Source organism: Saccostrea echinata, unplaced genomic scaffold (assembly GCF_033153115.1).
Source record: "Saccostrea echinata isolate AGI-Se365-2 ecotype Australia unplaced genomic scaffold, CSIRO_AGI_Sech_v1 ptg000036l, whole genome shotgun sequence".
Classification (NCBI taxonomy): domain Eukaryota; kingdom Metazoa; phylum Mollusca; class Bivalvia; order Ostreida; family Ostreidae; genus Saccostrea; species Saccostrea echinata.
The window spans coordinates 4,950,787-4,973,485 of record NW_026889785.1 but is presented as its reverse complement, the minus strand read 5'-3'; the positions used below and the strand labels follow the sequence as shown (position 1 = coordinate 4,973,485).

Below are 22,699 nucleotides of genomic sequence, written 5' to 3'. Positions count from 1 at the left end.
GCAGTTTCCATTAAGGTTAGCCTGTGCCAAGACCATCCACAAAGCTCAAGGGTCAACTCTGAATGATGTAGTAGTAGATTTAGGGACTAGAAAAGAAGAACATATGCATTATGTTGCCTTAAGTAGAGTGCGCAAGATACAGAACTTGTTCATACTGTCTTTGAATGAACAGAAGATAGCAGCATCTGGCAACGTTATCAGTGAAATGCAGCGGTTGAGAGACAATGCTGTGTTGAGGACATGCTTACCAATATTGGGAAATATTGCATCAGATATGAAAATCATATATCAAAACTGCAGGTCCTTGCACCTTCACATGAAAGATGTCTATGCTGACAAAAATTTGATTTTAGGAAACATTATAGCATTCTCAGAATCTAGGCTTATGCATAAAGACAGAGATGAAGATTTTCAGTTGCCTGGTTTCAACATGTATCGTTTTGATGCAGATGTTTCAAATGAATTAGAACGCCTATGCACTGGAATGGTGCTATATTCCCAAATTGAGTTGAATAACCCAAGAAATTTTATTTTATGTGGCATAGAAACTGTAATTGTAACTTTAGGTTACAAGGAATGTGCACTAAACCTTGTGTTTATTTACTGTCCCCCGAAAAAAGCAAGCATCTCTAATTTTTGCCAATACCTGATATCAATTATGCAGTTACCTGAGGCAGACATTCCAATTTTGATCATGGGAGATACAAATATTGACTATTTTTCCCAAAAACAACTTTCCGCATTTATACAAAAAACAAAGCTGAGACAAATTATGCATAGTTATACAAGAGACTATGGAACATGCTTAGATCATATTTATACTACATATGTGTCGAATTCAGATGTTTCTTGTGCCACCTTAGAATCTTATTACTCGGACCACAAACCAATTATTGCTTATTTGCCTCTGAATTAATGGGAAACAATGATTTTTTTCTATACTGTTTCATGAAAATTTCATATTTATTGGCTTTTAGAATAGATGTACACACTGATCATGGGTACTATTTTAAGAATTTCCATATTTCCCCTAGAATGTTAGTCTAAGACAGCTTTTCTTTACTTTTTTTCTTTTTCCTGTAGTGTTTCATTTTTGTAGTGTTTCATTTTATGTTGCATTGTGAGACATATTTATTCGGTAATTGTGCAATAACAGAACATAAAGTCTTCAGATTTAATTAGTATCCCATATAAAACTAAAGCAAAGGTTAATGTTATTAAAGTGGTTGTTTATTTTCAATCTACTGATTATTAATGACTTCATCTTGTGTCAAATTTCTTGCCAGTTATCTATAAAAACATATTTTCTTAATTCAGATGCAAGAAAAATCTCTGAAAGAACTGAGTGAGGAAAGCAAAACCAAGGAGACGGTAACCTACCCACTGGGGAAGTTGGTTGTGAAAGTTGCTAAAGTTGGCCACACAGCAAAATTCACAGGAAGCAATGGAGTGCCAGGAAGCATGCTAAACTTTAGCATTGCTGATTCAACAGATGCAATGTTGGCTACTCTGAGTGATGAGACGCAATTTAACAAAATAAAGGAAGGAAGAACCCTTCAACTCAGGAACTTTCTGGTGAAAGGAAAGAGAGTAGTGCTTTCAGGGCACTCAAAAGTCATAAGTGCATCTGCTCTAGAACTGCCTGATGGACAAATTCAAAAGGCAACACTTCTCATCATGCCTCCATCTCCCTCCAAGACGCTGAGGGAAGCCATGGACTCCCCTCTGCGTGACATCGTAACTATTCAGGGCCAGATAATTCGGGTAAATATTAGAAGTTTGTTCCCTCTAGTAGTGCAGAAATTGAAAGCATTCATATTTTCCATTTACTCACATGTACATGTTTTGCTTTTATTTGAACATATTTCTATAATCTATTGTGTATATTATTTTTTAGGATGAAGCAGTTAAGTTTGTTCAAGTTGGGCAAAAGGAGACAAAAATTCGAACCATCACCTTAGAAGAACACGGAAACACAATGGAGGTAACACTCTGGAGGGATTTGGCAGAAAGCCAGCTTAAAGTGCAAGACTTCGTTGAAATTTGTCATTGTGTCGTGTCTGAGTGGCAAAAGAAGAAATCACTGAACACGACAAGGAACTCTTTAATCAAGGTAGCATACAAGTATTAAATAATGGAAAACTCAAGTTGAATATATATTTTTATGAATAAAAGGAAGCAATGTTGAAGCATCAACACCAGTATAATCGGTAAAATGTTTTAGTTCATGTTTTTGTTTAAAGCATATATAATTTTTGGAAATTGTGTATTTTCTTAGGTTCACTAATGGAAGGTAGTAGTATTGTTGTTCAGAATATAACTTGCTTGTTTTGTAAAGGATTGTCCTTAACATTGCTCAGTTCCTTTCTAGCAAATTATTAAAACTACCTTGCAAATTACAGTTAAATTCTGTAGCTTAAAATATCCATCATACTTTTCAGACTGTTGCTCCCCGTGAAGTTGATGTGACAGGCCAAGTAGAGGCTTTGGCGATACTTGAACAGGACGTGGAAATGTGTATCAGAGACGAGACGAAAGGTTTGAAAGATGTAAAATTTGAATTGGGTTTGCTGAAATTAGAGTTCAGTTTAAGAGAGGACGAAGGAACTATGGAAACTGATGCAGATCTGGAAGAATTCTTGATCACGAAATTGCCGTTCAAGGTTCAAGTCAAATTGACTGGATCAAATGTAAACTCTTTTGACATCCTTGAAATGTAAAGCTATGTTGCGGGTATAAATGACTCGCCTACTATTGTGTCAAAACACCAATGATTATAGAAGGTTTCTATTCTACTTGTGAAACTTCAAAGTTACTGCTATTTTTCATTCATTTGGTCTTTTTACAAATGCATGTGAATATCATTTCCATGTTTTTTTAGCATCAGAGATTTACAAATTGTGAAACATACAAGTATTGTAATGATCCACTTTGGTATTTTCAATAGTAAATGTGTGGTAAATATATGTGCCATTTTTACAGATAACTCAGGGATTCACTTTTACATCTTGTCACCTGATATTGATCAAAACATAAAAATTTTTCATATCATTTCAAGGCTCCTGAACAGCAATTGTCACTTGCAGCAATGCTGACGGTATGAAATGTTGCATTTAGATTGTTCCTTTGTATTTGTGTTACACTTGTAGATAATTCCTTGATCTATGATTTATGTACAGACAAAATTAAGAATGACACATTTTTTCAATTTTAAAATTCATTGCAAAGCTGTACTTCATTTTTTTTTTTTTTACTTTTATAGAGAATTGTCTATTTTCCCTTTATATTATTTCTTCTTTGCATTTGAATGCTACAGCTTTTTGCCCTACATAATTGCTGTGACAGTGCATGATGCTCAAGATATTTTGCGCTTGTGTACATAAAGCTTTTTTCCCTTGTCAGACTGAAGGCGATTCAATATTGTCAGCCTTTGATGTGTTAATATTAAAAACAGTATATGGAAATCGTTTTCATATCATGATTTAATGCCTTATGATCTGCTTAGTGTTACTTTTATGCACATTGATATTGTTTTGCCTTGCATAGCTCTAAGGATTTCATGTAGCATTGATTTTGGTTTTGTTCATCTGCAAAGATTTTTCTTTCTTAATCTTGCCAATACAGGACATTGTAGTATATGTTGTACTTTATTATTATTTTTACAAGTTTTGTATCATAGTATACTATAGTTAGGATAGTTTTTTTTTGTGTGTTTGAATAATTTGATGCCATGGGATTTTTTCCCTGCCAAAGTTTTGTGAAATACTCATGCAATGCAATTTTTCCTTATTGGTATGGTTTTTTCCTATATATACATTTGATGTGTGTAAGCCTTTGCCATATTTCTGCCCTCATATATTTCATTGTCATGGCATAAACGTAGCATAACAAAAATTCAGTATTATTTTGTTTTTAAGACGTCAGATGCTTTACCTTGCATATCAGCTTTTTGGACTAAATTGTGCTATGTATTTTGCCATTTGTAAAAGTTAAACACATTTTTAAACATTTATTGATAATTTGTTTTGCTGATTCTTCCAGTTTTTATCAAATTGGGTTTTACCTGGATAAAGTAGGCTCTAGCTGGCATCATTGTTCATTTGTTATCTGTAATATGCTTGTATATTGTGTGTTTTCTTGCTAAATTAGCACATATATTTAGCAACCAGTTGGCTTGCTTAATCATATTTTGATAATATCTTTATTGTCAATTTCTTTTCCATGTAGGTGAACTCTAGTCAGATCTGTTAGATGTAAGTTGACTTTAACCAGTGTGACCTTTTAGCTTAGTGGAGAATGTTTCAAAGTTGCTGATATATTTCCTATGTAAATATTTGACTTTTACTCCCATAAGTTTCTTGATAATTTGGACCATTATTCTTACATTACTTAGCTTAGGTAATGTTATTTTTTTTCCATTGGAAAGTCAAATCTTGAAAAAAAGAATCCTTCCAAAGATATAGAGCTTAACAGTAATTGAAAACATTCTTACTTCATGTTTATAAAATTTGATGAATTCAGACAAGGCTTGTATCATATTGTGTCAGACACCTATATTACTTAAATGTGCATTGAAACTCTTGTATTTTGTAAATGTCATATTCTCTTTAGTCTAGATACGTATTCCAGTTTATTCCATGAAATCATGTCATCTTCCCATTGCATTAGAAAAAAAAACCTGCATTTATTCTTTTCATCTGTTACTATGGTGCTCAACAATTCAAATCCTTAATGGTGCCAAACTGTGTTCAAGTTTTTGTATTTAAAAAAAGCATTGTTTTATTTTGTCGGAAATGTCAAATAAATTTTGGATTATTTTATATGTTATTTTGTTATTATGAATATTTAGCGATATATCCCTAAAGCAGAGGAAAGGATAAATGGAATCACCCTGCGTGTCCATCTTTGTTAATTTTATATGCAGGTCATAACATGGTGTACACTCGTTATCTGACTTTATGAAGCACAAGGTGATTTGGTTCAAGGTCTGTGTCAAAATTTGTATGTGGTCAATATTTCTGCAAAATGTTAAAATTCTATTTGATCTAATGTAGGATTCCTTGCACACAGAAACTATACAAACGGTGTTACAAGCTTCCCTGAATTGAGGAACAGAGCACTTTTATATGGTTATATAACAGAATGAGTTTGACAGGATGCTCTTATCAAAAGTATAAAATCAACCTTGCTTAGGTGCCATAATTAAACGCCCCAGAATGGACAGCCTCCGTCTCTCAGTACTTTCAGTACTTCGATTTGTGATTAAAAATATATTCATAATCAGGATGGCGATTTTTTTTAGTACATTACTTATATCGGACAATTGTAATTATGGTTGATATCTACATATTGAGGAGGATTAGATTTTATATTTAGACTTGACACGTGATGCGGCAGTCACGTGATTTAACCACATTTACTTGCGGTATTGAGGTCACCTTTGAATCTCACTAGTGCAAGGGCATAACCAAGTTAAAATTCTAAGTTTAGTTTAAAAATATTTTCAACACGCATTGTAGTTTCTGAAAAGTGCTGCCATCCTACCTAGATTCTGCTATTTCATTTTTAAAATCGTATTTGTATGACCGAATGCTGTATTTTTTGCTGGTCAATGGCATTAAATATAGATATAATTAAATTATTTTCAAGATTTCATCAGGATCGCAGCACTTTTCAGATACCTTAATACTTCTAGAGTTGATTTGTAAAAGCTTACTATGATCCATTGAGTGTATGCCCTTGCACTAGATCGATTTATTAAGACCCTCACATTACCCTCTGATGTACTTGCATACAAATATACGGCAGTGTCAATTAAAAAGGAAATATACGAAAAAATTTACGAAAAATATTTTAATAAAATCGTAAAGAAGACATTAAATCCAAGTTAATGGCCTATGAAATATCTGTAAATAATATTTTAAAGAATACATTTTTCGTTGAAAAAATATTACTTGACCCGCCTCTAACTGCATACAAACTGCGTCAAGTTTTACGAAATGACGTCACATCGACAAGTGCATTGCGATCAGTGACTTATTTATACCTTGTTATGTGGGATTTAACTAACGACAAAACAGCATGTTATAGTAAGTTTTGATGTAGTTTGATGGTCTCCTAAAGATTAAAATAGTAAATCACCTCATTTTGTGGTAATTTTAGGAATTGTTGGTTTTGTATGATGTCATAGTTAATTTTTCCCGTACAAATTAGGCTCCGCCCCCTTTTTGTAGCCTTAACTGTGCTGCGTAGTTTAAGTAGGGTACTTTTATCAGCTCCCCATTTTGTGTTTGCTATAACTTTAATAATATCTAGTGCTTTTGAGCATTTCTCTTTAAGCATCTTTATGTGTGGAATAAAGGAGAGTTTATTATTAAAGATGACACCTAAAAATTTTATTTCTTTAACTACTTTAATTGGAGTTCCGTTTAATAGCAATTGTGGATCATCATGGATTTTCCGTTTTAAGCAAAAATGCACACATGCTGTTTTACTCTGTGAAAATTTAAAACCATTACTATCGGCCCAATTTTGAATTTTGTTTAAGCATGATTGTAATCGCCGCTCAATGTAATTCATATTTTTAGACTTGAAACACAAAACAAAGTCATCAACATATAAGCTACCATGCATATCATTTTTAAGTACTTCAGCTAAACTATTTATTTTTAAACTGAATAAAGTGACTGAAAGGATACTTCCTTGTGGTACACCCATTTCTTGTTCGAAATTGTCTGAAACTGTAGATCCTAATCGCACTTTAAAAGTTCTATCATTTAAAAAGTCCTTAATAAAATTAGGTAAATTTCCTTTGAGACCAATATCATAAAGATCTTTTAAAATACCATATTTCCATGTAGTATCGTATGCTTTTTCTAAGTCAAAAAATATAGATACAGCATGCTCTTTTTTAACAAAAGCATTTCGAATATAGGTTTCCAGTCTAACTAGCTGGTCAGTTGTACTTCGTTTTTTTCTAAAACCACATTGTATATTTGTAAGAATGTTATTTGTTTCAAGAAACCATATTAAGCGTTCATTGATCATCCGTTCCATGGTTTTACATAAACAGCTTGTTAATGCAATTGGTCGATAATTATTAGGGTCTGCATGGTCCTTTCCAGGTTTTGGAATAGGAATTATTGTGGCTTGAGTCCAGGAAGGTGGGAATTGACCTCCTTCCCAGATTGTATTAAAAATGTGCAGAAGACACTCTTTACTCTCTCTAGGAAGATGTTTAATTAATTGATAATGGATTTGATCTGGTCCTACGGCTGTATCGTGAGATTTATCTAAAGATTTTTGCAACTCTTCAAACGTAAATGATTCATTATAACATTCTTTGTTTTCAGATGTAAAATCTAATGTTTTCTTTTCTTGTGTATTTTTATATGTTATAAAATAAGGACTCATGTTGTTTGTCGAGGAGTTATTAGAAATTGTATTACCTATTTCATTAGATATTTCCTTCTTATCAGTAATAATTTGATTTCCAATATTAAGATGTTGATATTTTTCAGGACCTTTTCCTTTTATTTTTCTTATTGCATTCCAAACTTTATTGATAGGGGTATGTGTATTAAGGTTGGAAACAAACTTTTTCCAGGACCTTGTTTTGCTAAAATTAATAGTTCTGCGGGCTTTTGCTCTAAATACACGGAAGTTGCGTAAATTTGTTGATGTAGGTAATCTATTAAATAATCTTTCTGCTTTCTTGCGAGCTTCTATCGCTTCATCGCATTCTTCTGTAAACCATGGCTTTTTAGTTCTAGTAGAATTTGCCGAGGTTTTAGGTATACATTCATTTGCAATATTTAATAGTATTTCAGTAAAATTTTGAATAGGATCAGGATGGTTTTCAAATTTTTCAACCGAAATATTCTGTAAACACAAGTTTTCAAATTTATTCCAGTCAGCTTTGTTTAATTTCCAGTTTTGAACATTGTTATTTTCGGAGGGTTTGAATACTTTAAGAATAATTGGGAAATGATCACTCCCGCATAAATCATCATGCACTGACCAACATAGATCTAGGAGTAAAGAAGGATCTACTAAACTGATATCTATTGAAGAATATGAACCATTACCCGGATGCAAGTAACTGTTTGAGCCGTCATTAAGGATACAAAGATTATGATGCAATATTGCGTTTTCAATTATTTTCCCTTTATCTGTGATTTTGTCGCTACCCCATAGCGGATTATGGGCATTAAAGTCACCGACAATCAGAAATGGAGCAGGGAGTTGTTAATTTTGTAAGGTCTAAAGGTTGTAATTGATAGTGTGGGGGTACATATACAGAACAAAGGGTAATTGATTTATCAAGGGAAAGGCGTACAGCTACTGCCTTAAGATTAGTTTTCAAATTTATTTGGCTGTGAATGTATTTATTGTTAATTGCTATAGATGTACCACCAGATGCCCTATCAGTCTGAGCATAATAGTTATAAATACTATAGTTTTTAATGCTAATCTTATCTGTTTCTTTCAAATGTGTTTCTTGTAAACATATAGCTACCGGGCAATGGTCCTGAATAAGTAAAGATAATTCATTAAAATTGACTCTAAAACCTCGGCAATTCCAGTGGATAAATGAAGGATGATTCATTTTTCTTGAATATCATAGATAATCAGAGTCATTCGTTTTTTCATCCTGAAATTAAGTCTGAATACATAATCAAAGTCTGAATACATAATCAGCGCATGTTTGTCGGTTATTCTTCAGAAAACTGAAGTTGTATATTTTATAAGATTTAATAAACATAAACGAGTCTTTAGAGGCTGTCACTTTACAAGGTCAACAAGATGTAACGTTTAAGATTTTAACAGCAGATTCTTCGATCAAGACCGAAATCACAGGGGACATTATGAGATGTAAGCATCTAAGAAACGAAGCTGCAGCCAAAGCTTTTTTTTTTCCTTGGAAAATGTATGGAGGAGTCTGACATATTTAATAACAGTGAAAAGGATTTTGGAAGAAAATGATTATAGTGACGATAATGATATGTAGTAATGATATGATTAAAGATGATTGGAATTTTTTTTTTCTATTTAAAATTAAAACATAACTCTTATAACTAAAACCTTGCAAAATTTCATTGTACATATAAATAAACAAATACAGAATAGAACTTAGAAGTTTTACCTAAATCTATGTTACTCTGTTCAAATAACTAATTTATATATGTATTTCCACCCATCCAGTGCTTAACTTCACATGTATAGACCATAAAAATAACACTGATATCAGCATACTTTGTGTCTAGAAACTAGGAAATTGCTTCAAAAATTCATAATTTTCCGGGGGGATGCCACCGGACCCCATTAGCAGGATCACGCCTTCGGTGTTCGCCACACGGTACCTCCTATTTTTGTTCAAGTACCACCTGGTTCAAATCTTTCTGAAAGCCCTTAAAATTTTCAATACTGAACTACTTTCTGCATTTTTCTAGCCAAAGCTCTCGGGTGAATGATGAAGTCTACGATATTCTAGAAGATGCCTTTCGTTGCATTATTTATTTACAAAGTCTTTATGTGTCTTTTCCACCTACATTTAGTTTTGCGTGCCAGAACCAACCGTACTCAAAATTAGAGATTTTCTCGTAAATCTAGGTGTGATGCTTACCTCTAAATAACCTATTGAGTTTCCCTTGTCCGGCATCATCAGGAACAAATCTAAAGGATTTGAATAACATCGCAGCAGTTGGTGCTATACGGAGCTATGTTAAGGCTCCCCAAAGCATTCAAAGCATATCATTACATATCCAGGTCGTTATTGATTCAATATGTAGACTATGTAAATACAAATAATGTGTACAACTAATCATCAACTTATTGAGAAAGAAGAGCATGAAGATGACACAGGAGCTAAAGAACTCAACATAGATTTTCCTCTCATTAACAAGGACAGAGTTATGGCACTGGAGGAAAACCTCAAATCCGAAAATGCCTTGATTGATTGATTATTGTTGTTTTACGCCGAGTCGGCAATATTTCAGCCATATTTCGGCGGTCGAAAATGCCTTGAAGAAAAAAGTATGCATCAACAAAATGATTTTTCACTTTTATTTTACTTTTAATTATGTATGAATTATTAAACGTTTGGAACTGAGTGCCACAAAGTATTCCTAAACAAAACAAAAATTGTCGCCTGCGTGGATTTTCACTATATAATCAATATAGAGCCCTACCCTCACACAAGAACCCCTGACGCAAGGGTCATGAAATCGCAATTTTGAAAGAGGCGCCCTTGCACATCATAACTACATATTTGGTTTGTTTGCTTCATACACAGGAGCAGAGATTTTCAAAGAATCAATGCATTTTCTCAATATAATCATTACAGCCCCGCCATATCACCAGAACCCCTTACTCACGGACCGTGAAATTCACAATTTTGGAATAGGTACCTTTCCTTTTCATAACTATGCATTGTTTGTTTAATACCCAGGAGCAGAGAAGAAGATCTTTAAAGAAATAATGCATTTATTTGACCTAATAAAAAATGACATCTCTGATACCACAACAGGTTGGGATAACACATTTGTTGGATTTGCAGGAGTTTAACTTGACATTGAACAGTCTTAAAAATGATTTTTTCTAAAATATTGTTTTGAATGCTCACCTTATTTCGGTTATCTGGTTAGGATTGAATTCCCAGTATCATGGTAATGGACCTACTTCAAAAACTTTAACATGGTAACTCATCTGCAAAAAGTAAGTCAAATCCACATCTGAAGCAAGTCCAGTATTGTGCATCCTTAGATGTATCAGCCATGCAAGTTTTATTTTATTTTGGAGACCGTACATTTTAATCATAGAACACTGGCTGATATCGATGAGGCAATTTTTTTAGCCCCCCAAAAAAACCCTGAAAATTTTATTCCCTAAAGCTTTCTTGCGAAGGTAATTTTTTAATGCTTAAATTTTCTTTGTGGCCAGTGGGATGCTTTGGTTAGTCATATACTCCTTGGCAATTGTAAATTGTCATTCACTGAAATACACTTTAATCAATTTTGCTAGTTTAACCTATCCCTGCCCTATCTTTGTTACTAACATTACCGTTTGTGATCGATAAAACTCGAAATATATTCACAAACTGGTAAATGAGACCTATTTCCTAGGATGTACTATGAAGATCAAGTACTTCCGAAGTGAGACTTGGGTTTCAAATTAAGCCAAACAGTTTGGCAAAAGGGGATTAAACTGACATTTAACAGTCGGAACGTAAAGGGATACAACAACGATCTGCATAGTCACACTATTGCTAATGTGTTTGATAATGCCAATCAATGCAAAATGCCACTTCAAATGCTGCTTTAAAAGACTCCCCAACACGACTGAAAGTGAATTTAAACTTAGGAGTAGCAATCGTAAGATCGGACAATGCATGATGCTTCTCTGGGACGTGGAGACCGGTCCTTCGGATGAGACCGTATAAACTGATGTCCCGTGTCGCAGTAGGTGCTGGCACAAAAAAGATCCTTCACTGCTCAATGGCTGTAAGTGCCGAGTATAGGACAAAATTTGCACTCTCCACCGGCAAGTGGTGGCGTCTCCATATGAGTGAAAAATTCTCCAGAGGGACGTTAAACAATATAGAAACAAACGTCCCAATCGAGATTCGAACTCACGACTTTCCGATCACGGAGCGAGCGTTCTGCCGACTGAACTACCGTGACTGTTAGCTACATTTCGAAAAAAAAATGTATTTCAGATCTTACCAAACTTTTTATGAAAAATTTTAATATTGAAGTAAAGCAAAATCGCAGAGTATATTTGCTTGTAGAAACGTTACTCCATAGTGAAAACGATCTCTCTTTTTTTAACATTTCACTAAGAAAACCTACACCTAACCATCGAAGAAGACATTAAATTTAATGACTGTCATGAAAATAGTTTCAGTATTTCAGATTTAAATGTTTTACAAGTAAAAGAAAAAAAACTTTATGATAATTTAAAAAAAAAATTATTCAATAGAAAATAATTACCAAACCTGCCAAAAATCACACCGTGTAGTCAAATGCAAGAAAACTTATATCGCCATCTTTAACGCGCAACTGTGCTGATTATAGTCAAGGAACATATGCAAGCATACTCATAAAGTTTTTGGTATATAATTAAAAAGAGAAACAGACCTGGAAGGTTAACAGATACCAACAAGTAATGTCCCAGATAAGATCCAAACTGCTAGTTCATCAATTACCCCACAATCAAAAATGACCGAATTGAAAGAAATTCATGAAAATAAAAAATAATTTCTGATCAGCTCCGAAATTACAAATCTGTTCAAGATCATAGGCTGGACAATGTGCTTCTTGCTTAGAACCATATCATATCTGCAAATGAGGGTTGCCCAAAAAAAATGTAACGGTCATTCCTGCAGTTCTCCAAAACTGAAGAATGGCATCAAATGTCTTAAATGAGAAACAACGAAGATTTAGATGTACTTAAAAAATTCTTCTGGGGATAAGAAAAAGAAACCTTCAGAAAATCTGGAATAAAATCGAGATTTTCAAGATGAAATCTCTACCTCTGATATGCAGAACTCAGATTCTGATCAAACTCAAGTAGAGATATCAAAGTACAACTTTACAAACATCAGAGTTATGACCATCTGTCTTCCATAATGATGTACTTCGACCTTCTTAGCCAGCAAATTTACCCATACAAACAACGGAACCCTTGTTCAATGTTTTCAGCAAATCAGCAAAAAGTTCTCTTAATACAAAAAACCCCATCTTTGTATTGTAGAAGAACAACAGGTATCCAAAATAACAGAAAACAAGATAAAATATTTCCTGTTCCATCAGAAAAACCAAATGAAAATCTTTGAGTGATAGTACCTTTCTCCTGGCTCGGAAGAAGTACGTAAAATTTGATGATTTCATCGCCACCGAGAAACACGGCAATGCAAGATAAACAGATCCACACTGGTTAGACCTCTCCAGTGAAAACGTTAAACTTTTAAGAGGTGTGCGTCTTGTAAAGGGGTTGTAGAGATATCGGCGATGAAACGGAAATATGGCAGACAATGCTTTTTTCGAGTAGTGTTGAGCTTTAATGTAACCTTCTGGATATGCGTTGAAAGGACTTTTTGTATTCGTTTCGGAGTTGAGCTCTTTTTCTTGTATTTTGGCAACATGAGTTAGAGCGATCGGCAGCCGTGATACTGACCAATGTATGTATTGTAAAAATCATGTTCAAAGAGGACGTCGGATTGACCACAGAGGCATTAACTTCGTGTTCAGTTGAAGATGTCTTTAAGTTATTGAAACCACAACGGAAATAAAATTCGGTATTATATATTGTTACAACTGATGAATATGTATTTTTTTCTTCTTTTCAAGAAGCTGTATTTTACGTATTACTGTGTAATTGCCTTTTTAAACATTTATGGCTTCTCTATTCATTTAAAAAAAAGGACAAACATTTATTTAATCATGCATTGATTGATTTTGTTGTTAATTTACGAATCTACAGTATGATTGTTTTGAATTTAAATTGACATATTTTGTTTACAAATCTCTACAAAATTAAACAATTTTTGCACAGTTTTTAACATATAAAATCAAAATTTTCTTTTATGTGTATTTTTAGGATGAATCAATTTCTCTTGAGCTCTTGATACTAAAAAAATCCAAAACCATGTAATCATATAAAAACAAGCAAACAGACAGAGATATGACCTACTTTAACATACTGTAGACACACGTTTAGGGTGTGTCTAGACCTCTTCCATTCATCCTGCTCATAATCTTTAATCAGCCTATGAACACCCAGATATTGTTATTGACTGTATTAATGCAGGTTTAAGGTGGCAAAGAATTTCAGGCCCATTTACACATCCATCCCTACCACATTTTAAAACTTCTCCAGTGGGGGTTACCTTAAATCTGAACCAAATAAATTTAGAATCATTCATGATCTTTCTTTTCCAGCCCAGGGTTCAGTCAATTCAAATATTCCTAAAGAGTGCTCAAAAGTCTATTATGATTCAGTTGACACTGGTACATCAGTTTGGAAAGGGTCTCTTATGGTTATTTCAGATATTAAAGATGCATTTCGAATAATACCAGTACATCCGTCTGATTATCATCTTTATATGTTTATTTATGTACACGTGTAATACACATGTTAAGTTATATTCATGTTCAATATGTTTTGAATATACCAGGCATAATTAGCAATTGATTTCATTTTTTAGCTCACCTCAACGAAGTTGGGGGAGCTTATGTAATACCGTCGGCGGCGATGTCGGCGTCCCAGGTTAAGGTTTTTGGAGCAGTTTTCTTTTCAAGTATTTCTATGGCCTATATTAGTCAGAGATGCATGGAGGATGCTTCTAGAGTGTTTCATTGTACCAGTCAAGGTTTCAGATGCTGCAATTTCAGCTAAAGAATTAACAGGTTACTGTTTTTGGAGCAGGTTAAAGTATTTGGAGCAGGTTAAATTTTTTGGAGCAGGTCTCATTTCCAAGTAACATCTAAGGATGCACACTACTGAACTTGCTTCGGATGCTGGATCTGACCTACATTTTCCGGATGAGTGACCAGGTTAAGGTTTTTGGAGCAGATGTCATTTCCAAGTAACTATAAGCCCTATATTGACCAAACTTCCATGCGTGATACATCTAATGATGCACACTACTGGACTTGCTTCGGATGCTGGATCTGACCTATATTTTCCGGATGAGTGACCAGGTTAAAGTTTTTGGAGCAGATGTCATTTCCAAGTATCTATAAGCCCTATATTGACCAAACTTGCATGGATGATACATCTAAGGATGCACACTACTGGACTTGCTTCGAATGTTGGATCTGACCTATATTTTCCGGATGAGTGATCAGGTTAAAGTTTTTGGAGCAGATGTCATTTCCAAGTAACTGTAAACCCTTTATTGACCAAACTTGCACGGATGATACATCTAAGGATTAACACTACTGGACTTGCTTCGGATGCTGGATCTGACCTACATTTTCCGAATGAGTAACCAGGTTAAAGTTTTTGGAGCAGATCTCATTTCCAAGTAGCTATATGGCCTATCTAAACCAAACTTGCATGGATGGTGCATCAAGGGACGAACAACCTCAAAACTTGCTTCGGATGCTGGATTTGACTTACATTTTCTGGATGAGTGACTAGTTTTAAGTTTTTGGATAAGTCTATTCCCAAGTAACTGCAAGCCCTATCAGACCAAAACTGCATAAATGTTGCATCTAGGGATGCACACTCCTAGATTATTAGTTTATTGTGGAACTTTGCCTTACTTAAAGACAACATTCGTTGAGGTGAGCTCTGTAATCTCTGATTACCTATGTTTTTTTTGTAATTTGTAAATAATTAAAATATTAATGCAAACTTCAAATGGAAAACTAAATGCCACATATTGGGATTTTGAACATGTAAAACCGATATGCATTGGGGGCAACAATATTCAAACATGTGATCGGAGATTACCATCCTTTTTGAAGGCGGCAACCTTAGCAACGCCATTAAATTGGAGCGAGAAAGGAATTAAAAAATAGAGTTCTCAGGTCTAAAATTCATTCAGGCATAATAATGAGTAACAGGGTATTAAACATCTTTCTCTCAAGTTGTCTTATTCTACTATATACACGAATATGTTTTTGATAAAGATATCAAGGTTAATAGGTGAAGATGCACTTGTAATATCAGTTATTGTCTTAATATGATATATATCTTGGAGTCTGTACAAACATTTGTTTTGGTTTCTTTGAAGTTTACCAAATTATTTATAATTTCAATTAAAGGCTGACCGTTCACGGTAGCTCAGTCGGTAGAGCGCTCGCTTCGTGATCGGGAGGTCGCGAGTTCGAATCTCGGCCGCGACTGACCTAAGTCGATAAAAAATGGGTAGCAACTGTTTCATCGCCATGCGCTCGGCACTTTGAAGTGAAAGTTGCGGGTCCTTCGGATGAGACCTTAAAAACCGAGGCCCCGTGTCACGGCAGGCGTTGGCACGATAAAGATCCCTCACTGCTCAATGGCCCTGAGTGCCGAGTAAAGGTCAAAATTTGAAGCTTCACCGGTATATGGTGACGTCTCTATATGAGTGAAAAATTCTCGAATGGGACGTAAAACAACATACAATCAATCAATTAGAGGCTGTGTGGGAAAAATTCTGACATGCAGCTACAAAGAAGACATTGAAAAGACGGACGTTAAACGACAAACGAGCAAACAATAACACATTCTTTGAAGACGTGTGTTTTGACTTTACTGGGAAATCACGTTTTTATATTGCAATCCCGACCCCGATTTCGACATTATTTGTATGAAAAATCTATAATTATCCTGTACTTAGACTCAGTACTGATTTCAGTTACAATGTCATGTATTTTAAAGAAATATCATCGTATCTCAGGCCCGTAGAACGCGGGTATGGGGGGGGGGGGGGCAGGACCCCCTTCCCCACTTTTTTTAGTATACTATTTTGCTAGTAAATTGTAGTAAATTTTTCTTTGAATCCACCCTCCTCCCACTTTTTGATGTTTTAAGGTCGAGCATTCGGACAATAAAATAATCTTTTCTTGCTTGTCAGTTGTCAGATAATTTTGGAAAGTTGCCATCCCCCACTTTTGGTCAATTTAGGTTTTTCTTTCTTTTTTTGACTTGTCAGATTATTTCGGAAGTAGCCCCCTGTTGAATGTTGAAACTGTTGCTACGGGCCTGTATCGGTATTTCCATTTAAATTATACCAGTTTTATTTGGGTATTGCTATGACCTAGTTACGCATGTTTACATACGGGTGCTTGATCTATATAGAGAGATGTACGGCATCTGTTAAGGGAAGTATCTCATGAGAATCCAAAGCAGTGTACAGTTGTTGAAAGGTATTTTACAGATGTTTTGAGTGACTACAGATTTTAATTACTTAAGTTATTGTAATTGAAGTAAGGTATTTAAGCGACTAGGTATTTTAATTATACTGCCGTACATAATCAAGGAGAGAGATAGAGAGAATACAGCATAGTGCCATAAATGAGTCAACTTTTTTAATGGCCGCCAATGTTTTCTTTGATACAAACAAAACTTTAAATGAACACTCACTTCTTCTATGATATGGTAAATGTTTAATACTTTGTAATATCTACTTTTTGGACCAACACCTGCCTGCATCGGCGTGGGAGGCTTGAATATAGTCGTTGGATATAAAATAATGGCACATCAAACCAAGCACGCAGCAATTCTGCCTTCAGATCATTTATACTGTGTACCAAATAATACAAATAATAAAATCGACATAGGTCAGTCGTGGTCGAGATTCGAACTCAAGACCTCCCGATCACGGAGCGAGCGCTCTACCGATTGAGCTACCGTCAACTGTCTATATGTTTAGATAAGTTGTGTGTAGTATTTTTAATGTAATGCTTTGAATCATTTAATACATAATTTCTGAAAATTAAGATGTATTATCATTTTTATGCCTGTAAGCAGGTGGTTGCTGTAGCAAACTTTTACCTGCGTTTAATTATAAGTACATTTGTCTGAAATGTGAGCTTAAAAAAATTGATGAGTTAGCAATTTATTTAATGTTGAATAATTTGAGAAAGAAAGATTTCAATCTTAGGTTATAATCCACTTATGCTTGATCTAAGAAAAAAGTAAGGAACACAGTTATTGTCTTAAGTGAAAAGGTATTTGATGTATATTACTTCACAACATTTTCTTGTAATTTTATTTTGTACTTTTCAGCATTTTATCAATTAATTACTACAGTAAAATACAATACAATATAGGTAATACTGCTGTCTTTGGAACAGTACAGTACAAAGCCTACAACTGTCCTACTGTGAATGCCTTCATCACCTTGACATGACATCTCACAGATCACAATGAGTGGGTGATCAATAAGATCCAGGATCCGATTCCTTAAAATCTGAAAATCTGAAAACAGTTGAAAACTGAAGAGGCTGTAAATTTGACAGATCATCACTTAGAATTAAGAATACACCGAAAAATTGCAATGACAGAAAATGTTTTTAACAGTTTAAACATCCATGAAGTTCTTTTTGCCTAAACAAAATGCGAAACGTTTGAGTGTACTTGAGATTAAAGAGTGTGAAAGAAACATCAGTAGAAGAACTAATAAATTTACATGGTGACAACAAAACGTGTAACTTAATATAGAGTCACAGTGCACAACCGACTAAAAATTCTTAAAGACATCATTCTGAGCACAGTAATCAGGAAATGAAACATTTTAACATGACATTAAGGGGCTACAGAATACTGAACGTTGAAGAAACTGATCCTAAACATGCAAGATCTAGTTTCAAGAAAATGTGTCGCACGCCTCACGATCCTCAAAATCTTCAAGCCAAAGTCTGTCATCGATCGCAACCAAGAGGTGAGCAAAGGCCCAGGCCCTGAAGGCTTCCATAAAAGTATACAAAAGATCACGCAAAACTAGAAAGGAAACAAGCAGTTGTCTTTAAAATGTGAAATTACAGAAAATAAAAGTGCTTTTGTTAACACAGAAATGACTATTGAACTGAAAAAGAGAATCTCGAGACCTGGAAACTGAAGCGAACATAGAAGAGAAAGGCGAGGAAAGTGATTTCATGAAATCCGCTCCTAGAGCAGGAAGTTTCATTAGACCGACTGCTTATGCATCTTCATCTGCTCTTACAACATCGACATCAAGTTTGCCTACTCAGCTTCTGGAGTAACATTATAAACACCATCAACTGCAGAAACAAAATCAATTAGATGCCTATTTTCTTTGTTTTAGTCTTTTATTTTGTGGAAATTTGTTTAAAAATATAATTCAAGAAATTGAAAAGAAACTTTTAATTTATATGTTTATAATTAGTTAAAAAGTTACGTATTTACATTAATTGACTTTATCAATAACACACGAATAGGCACTGCCACATGACTTCCTCAGTATTGAATTTTAGCGTCATATTTAAAGGGGAATATCTCAATTTTTGCTTAGAATTAGTAACAAAAGAGTTTTGTTCATTTTTGGTAAAATGAAAGTCATTTAATGCATATATAATCTATTGATAACGAATGAATTAAAATCAATAGAAACTTTATTTACATTTTAAAGTAAATGAATTAATATTTATTCATTTATAAATATTTAATATTTAAAAAAAAATAAAAAATAAAACATTCTGCTTAGACGCAAAACTCACCAAAGAATGGCAGATATACCACATACACACCACAGCATGATAGATATGCCACACACTCATTACAGCATGGTAGATATGCAACGCACTCGGTACTGCATGGTAGATATGCCACACACCACAGCATGGTAGATAAGCCACACATCCATAACAGCATGTTAGATATGCCACACACCACAGCATGGTAGATATGCCACACACTCATTTCAGTACGATAGATATGCCAAGTATTCATTACAGTATGGAAGATATGCCACACACTCATTACAGTATGGTAGATATGCCACACACCCATTACAGCATGGTAGATATGCCACACACCCATTACAGCATGGTAGATATGCCACGCACTCATTACAGTATGGTAGATATGCCACGCACTCATTACTGCATGATAGATATGCCACACACTCATTACAGCATGGTAGATATGCCACGCACTCATTACAGTATGGTAGATATGCCACACACCCATTACAGTATGGTAGATATGCCACACACTCATTACAGTATGGTAGATATGCCATAAACTCATTACTGCATGGTAGATATGCCACACACTCATTACAGCATGGTAGATATGCCACGCACTCATTACAGCATGGTAGATATGCCACACACTCATTACAGCATGGTAGATATGCCACACACTCATTACAGCATGGTAGATATGCCACACACTCATTACAGCATGGTAGATATGCCACACACTCATTACAGCATGGTAGATATGACACACACTCATTACAGCATGGTAGATATGCCACGCACTTATTACAGCATGGTAGATATGCCACACATCCATAACAGCATGGTAGATAAGCCACACATCCATAACAGCATGGTAGATATGCCACACACCACAGCATGGTAGATAAGCCACACATCCATAACAGCATGGTAGATATGCCACACACCACAGCATGGTAGATATGTAAATGATGCTGCGCAGCAGAAGCTCGTGATGAAATGTCAGCACAGCCACACATTTTCAGTTGAAGGGGCACTATCAACTACCAAAAACCGTTGACAAGCAAAAAAAAAAAAAAAAAAAAAAAAAAAGCCATAAGCCGTTTTTATTGAGGGGGCACAAGCATGTAGTAGTTATGTTTTCTATAGCCCACCGTGCCCCCCCCCCCTCCGGTTCCTACGGCCATGCCATATAATGGAAGCGTCACTGGACACTATTTGCAACATAAAAGCAGAAGAGGAGATAAGATATGATTATGGTGTTCCAAACCTTCCATGTCGAAAGGAAAGGACTGATTCTAAGGACCAGTTTCAATGCATATTGTATCTATTAAAACACATTTATTTGACAAAGATAATTTAGACATAGCCGGGTATAAATGAAGAGGCCTTAATTGATTATTATTGTTTTACGCCGAATATGCAATAATTCGGCCATATTTCGGCGGTATGAATTTCAATATTCTAGGAACGATTTTGACAGTTTTGGGGTTTCTCTGGTGGCCCCCAATGAGCCTACTCTTTTTCGAAAACCAGAGAAACGACCTTTAGCGTGCCAAGGGGGTTGCAGTCCTTGACATTTAACGTGCAATTTGACGGACATGAAATTTAAAAATAAATAACAGTTAAATTGAAAATTACAAAAAACACTAATAAAAATATGTACATTAAATCATGTTTTACAATTGTACAAGGATTAACGTTTGTAAAAACATCATGCACTGTTTGCACATTATTAAAAAATCTCTTTCGTATAGGCGAGAATTCAGAATATTTCAAAAGAATATGATATATAGTTGTTGCACAATCGCAAGATACACATTCAGGTTGATTTTCTTTGTCTAGAAGATATGAATGGGTAAATGTCGAATTCGTACTCTTGAAATAATGACTTCGTCCTGACGTTTCAGGCCAAAATCAGATGATTGATTAACTTTGTTTTGTATTGCATACAATTTATTATTTTCACAAATATCCCAAAATATCTGCCAAAGAGAATTTACATAAAGTTTTACTAAATATTTTAGATCTGTGTAAGGAGTTCTAAAAGAAACAATATCATATTGAAGAGCAGTCTCTGCAGAACTATCGGCCTTGTTATTACCCGGAATACCAATATGACTCGAAATCGAACAAAATTCATTTTTTTTACCTTGTTGAGTCAGATGATAGAACTTAGTTAATATATCCAAAATGTATGGGTGATCTGTGTTCATATTGTGTATGGACTCTAAGCATGAGAGCGAGCCTTAAAATATTGTAAACGATTTTTCACTATAAGTCATAGTTGTATAGCTTTTGCTTCGGCCGTAAGAATTGTTGCTTCGTTCGGAAGTCGTGTAGAAAAAACATCATTTTTGACCACTGCAGCGGCAGCAACCCTGCCTCTGTCCTTAGAACCATCTGTGTAAATTTCTCTTGTAGGATATTTAGATTTTATTTCAGCTCATTTCTGTTGAATTATGAGAGGGTTTGTTTCTGATTTCTTTAGTTCGGATAAGGATTTATTAACTACTGGCTTAAGTAATTTCCATGGTGGTATTTCAGAAAGAGTAGTAGGTTTTACAATATCCAATGGTAGTTTAGAATCTCTAATATGATTTTTAAATCGAAAACAAGTGGTTTTATGCATTTCTTGTTTTTATTATATAAATGTGCGTTTTTATTGGATGAAAGACACAGTCATGAGCAAGATTATCGGTGTTTGCTTTTAATTTAATTATGTATTGTAAAGCAAGTTTAACTCTTCGTAAGTCTAGAGGTGGTTCATTTGCCTCTACATATAAACTATTTTTTGGAGAAGTTCGAAAAGCCCCCAAGCACAATCTAAGACCTTGATGATGGTTTGCGTCAAGAGCTTTTATATAGAAAGTCCTAGCTGATCCATACACAATACACCCATAGTCTTATTTCGATCTTACTAAAGAGCGATAGAGTTTAAGTAGAGTACTTTTATCAGCTCCCCATTTTGTGTTTGCTATAACTTTAATAATATCTAGTGCCTTTAAGCATTTTTCCTTGAGCATCTTTATGTGTGGAATAAAAGAGAGTTTATTATCAAAGATGACACCTAAAAACTTTATTTCTTTAACTACATTTTTTGGATTTCCATTTAATTGCAAATTTGGATCATCATGGTTTTCCGTTTTAAACAAAAATGTACACACGCGGTTTTACTCATTGAAAATTTAAAACCATTTCTATCGGCCCAATTTTGAATTCTGTTTAGACATGATTGTAACACCGCTCGATAAAGTTCATATTTTGGACTTATAACACAGAACAAAGTCATCAACATATAAACTACCATGCAAATCATTTAAGTACTTCAGCCAAACTATTTATTTTTAGGCTGAATAATGTGACTGAAAGAATACTTCCTTGTGGTACACCCATTTCCTGTTCAAAATTGTCTGAAACTGTAGTTCCTAATCGCACTTTAAAAGTTCTATCATTTAAAAAAGTTCTTATTAAAATTAGATAAATTTCTTTTGAGAGAATATTGTAAAGATCTTTTAAAATACCATATTTCCATGTAGTTTCGTACGCTTTTTCTAAGTCAA

General features: G+C 34.5%; 1 protein-coding gene and 1 non-coding gene across 2 annotated transcripts; both read left to right on the top strand.

Moving 5' to 3' along the window:
- Nucleotides 1-1,317: 1,317 nt before the first annotated feature.
- LOC133199917 (uncharacterized) lies at nucleotides 1,318-19,973 on the top strand. Its single transcript, XM_061335720.1, has 4 exons — nucleotides 1,318-1,764; nucleotides 1,898-2,113; nucleotides 2,442-2,690; nucleotides 19,347-19,973. Exons 1-4 carry the CDS (start codon nucleotides 1,318-1,320, stop codon nucleotides 19,971-19,973), a joined length of 1,539 nt encoding a protein of 512 aa, XP_061191704.1.
- Trnat-cgu (transfer RNA threonine (anticodon CGU)) lies at nucleotides 15,781-15,854 on the top strand. Its single transcript has one exon. It is a non-coding gene; the product is annotated as a tRNA-Thr (tRNA).
- Nucleotides 19,974-22,699: the final 2,726 nt, after the last annotated feature.

What these genes read in the sequence shown, in the direction of transcription:
- LOC133199917 (XM_061335720.1), top strand. Translation starts at nt 1,318, where the DNA reads ATGCAAGAAAAATCTCTGAAAGAACTGAGTGAGGAAAGCAAAACCAAG. An exon ending in TTCAGGGCCAGATAATTCGG is followed by an intron (nt 1,765 to 1,897) that starts GTAAATATTAGA and finishes ATTATTTTTTAG; the next exon opens with GATGAAGCAGTTAAGTTTGT. An exon ending in TCAAATTGACTGGATCAAAT is followed by an intron (nt 2,691 to 19,346) that starts GTAAACTCTTTT and finishes CACACACCACAG; the next exon opens with CATGGTAGATATGCCACACA.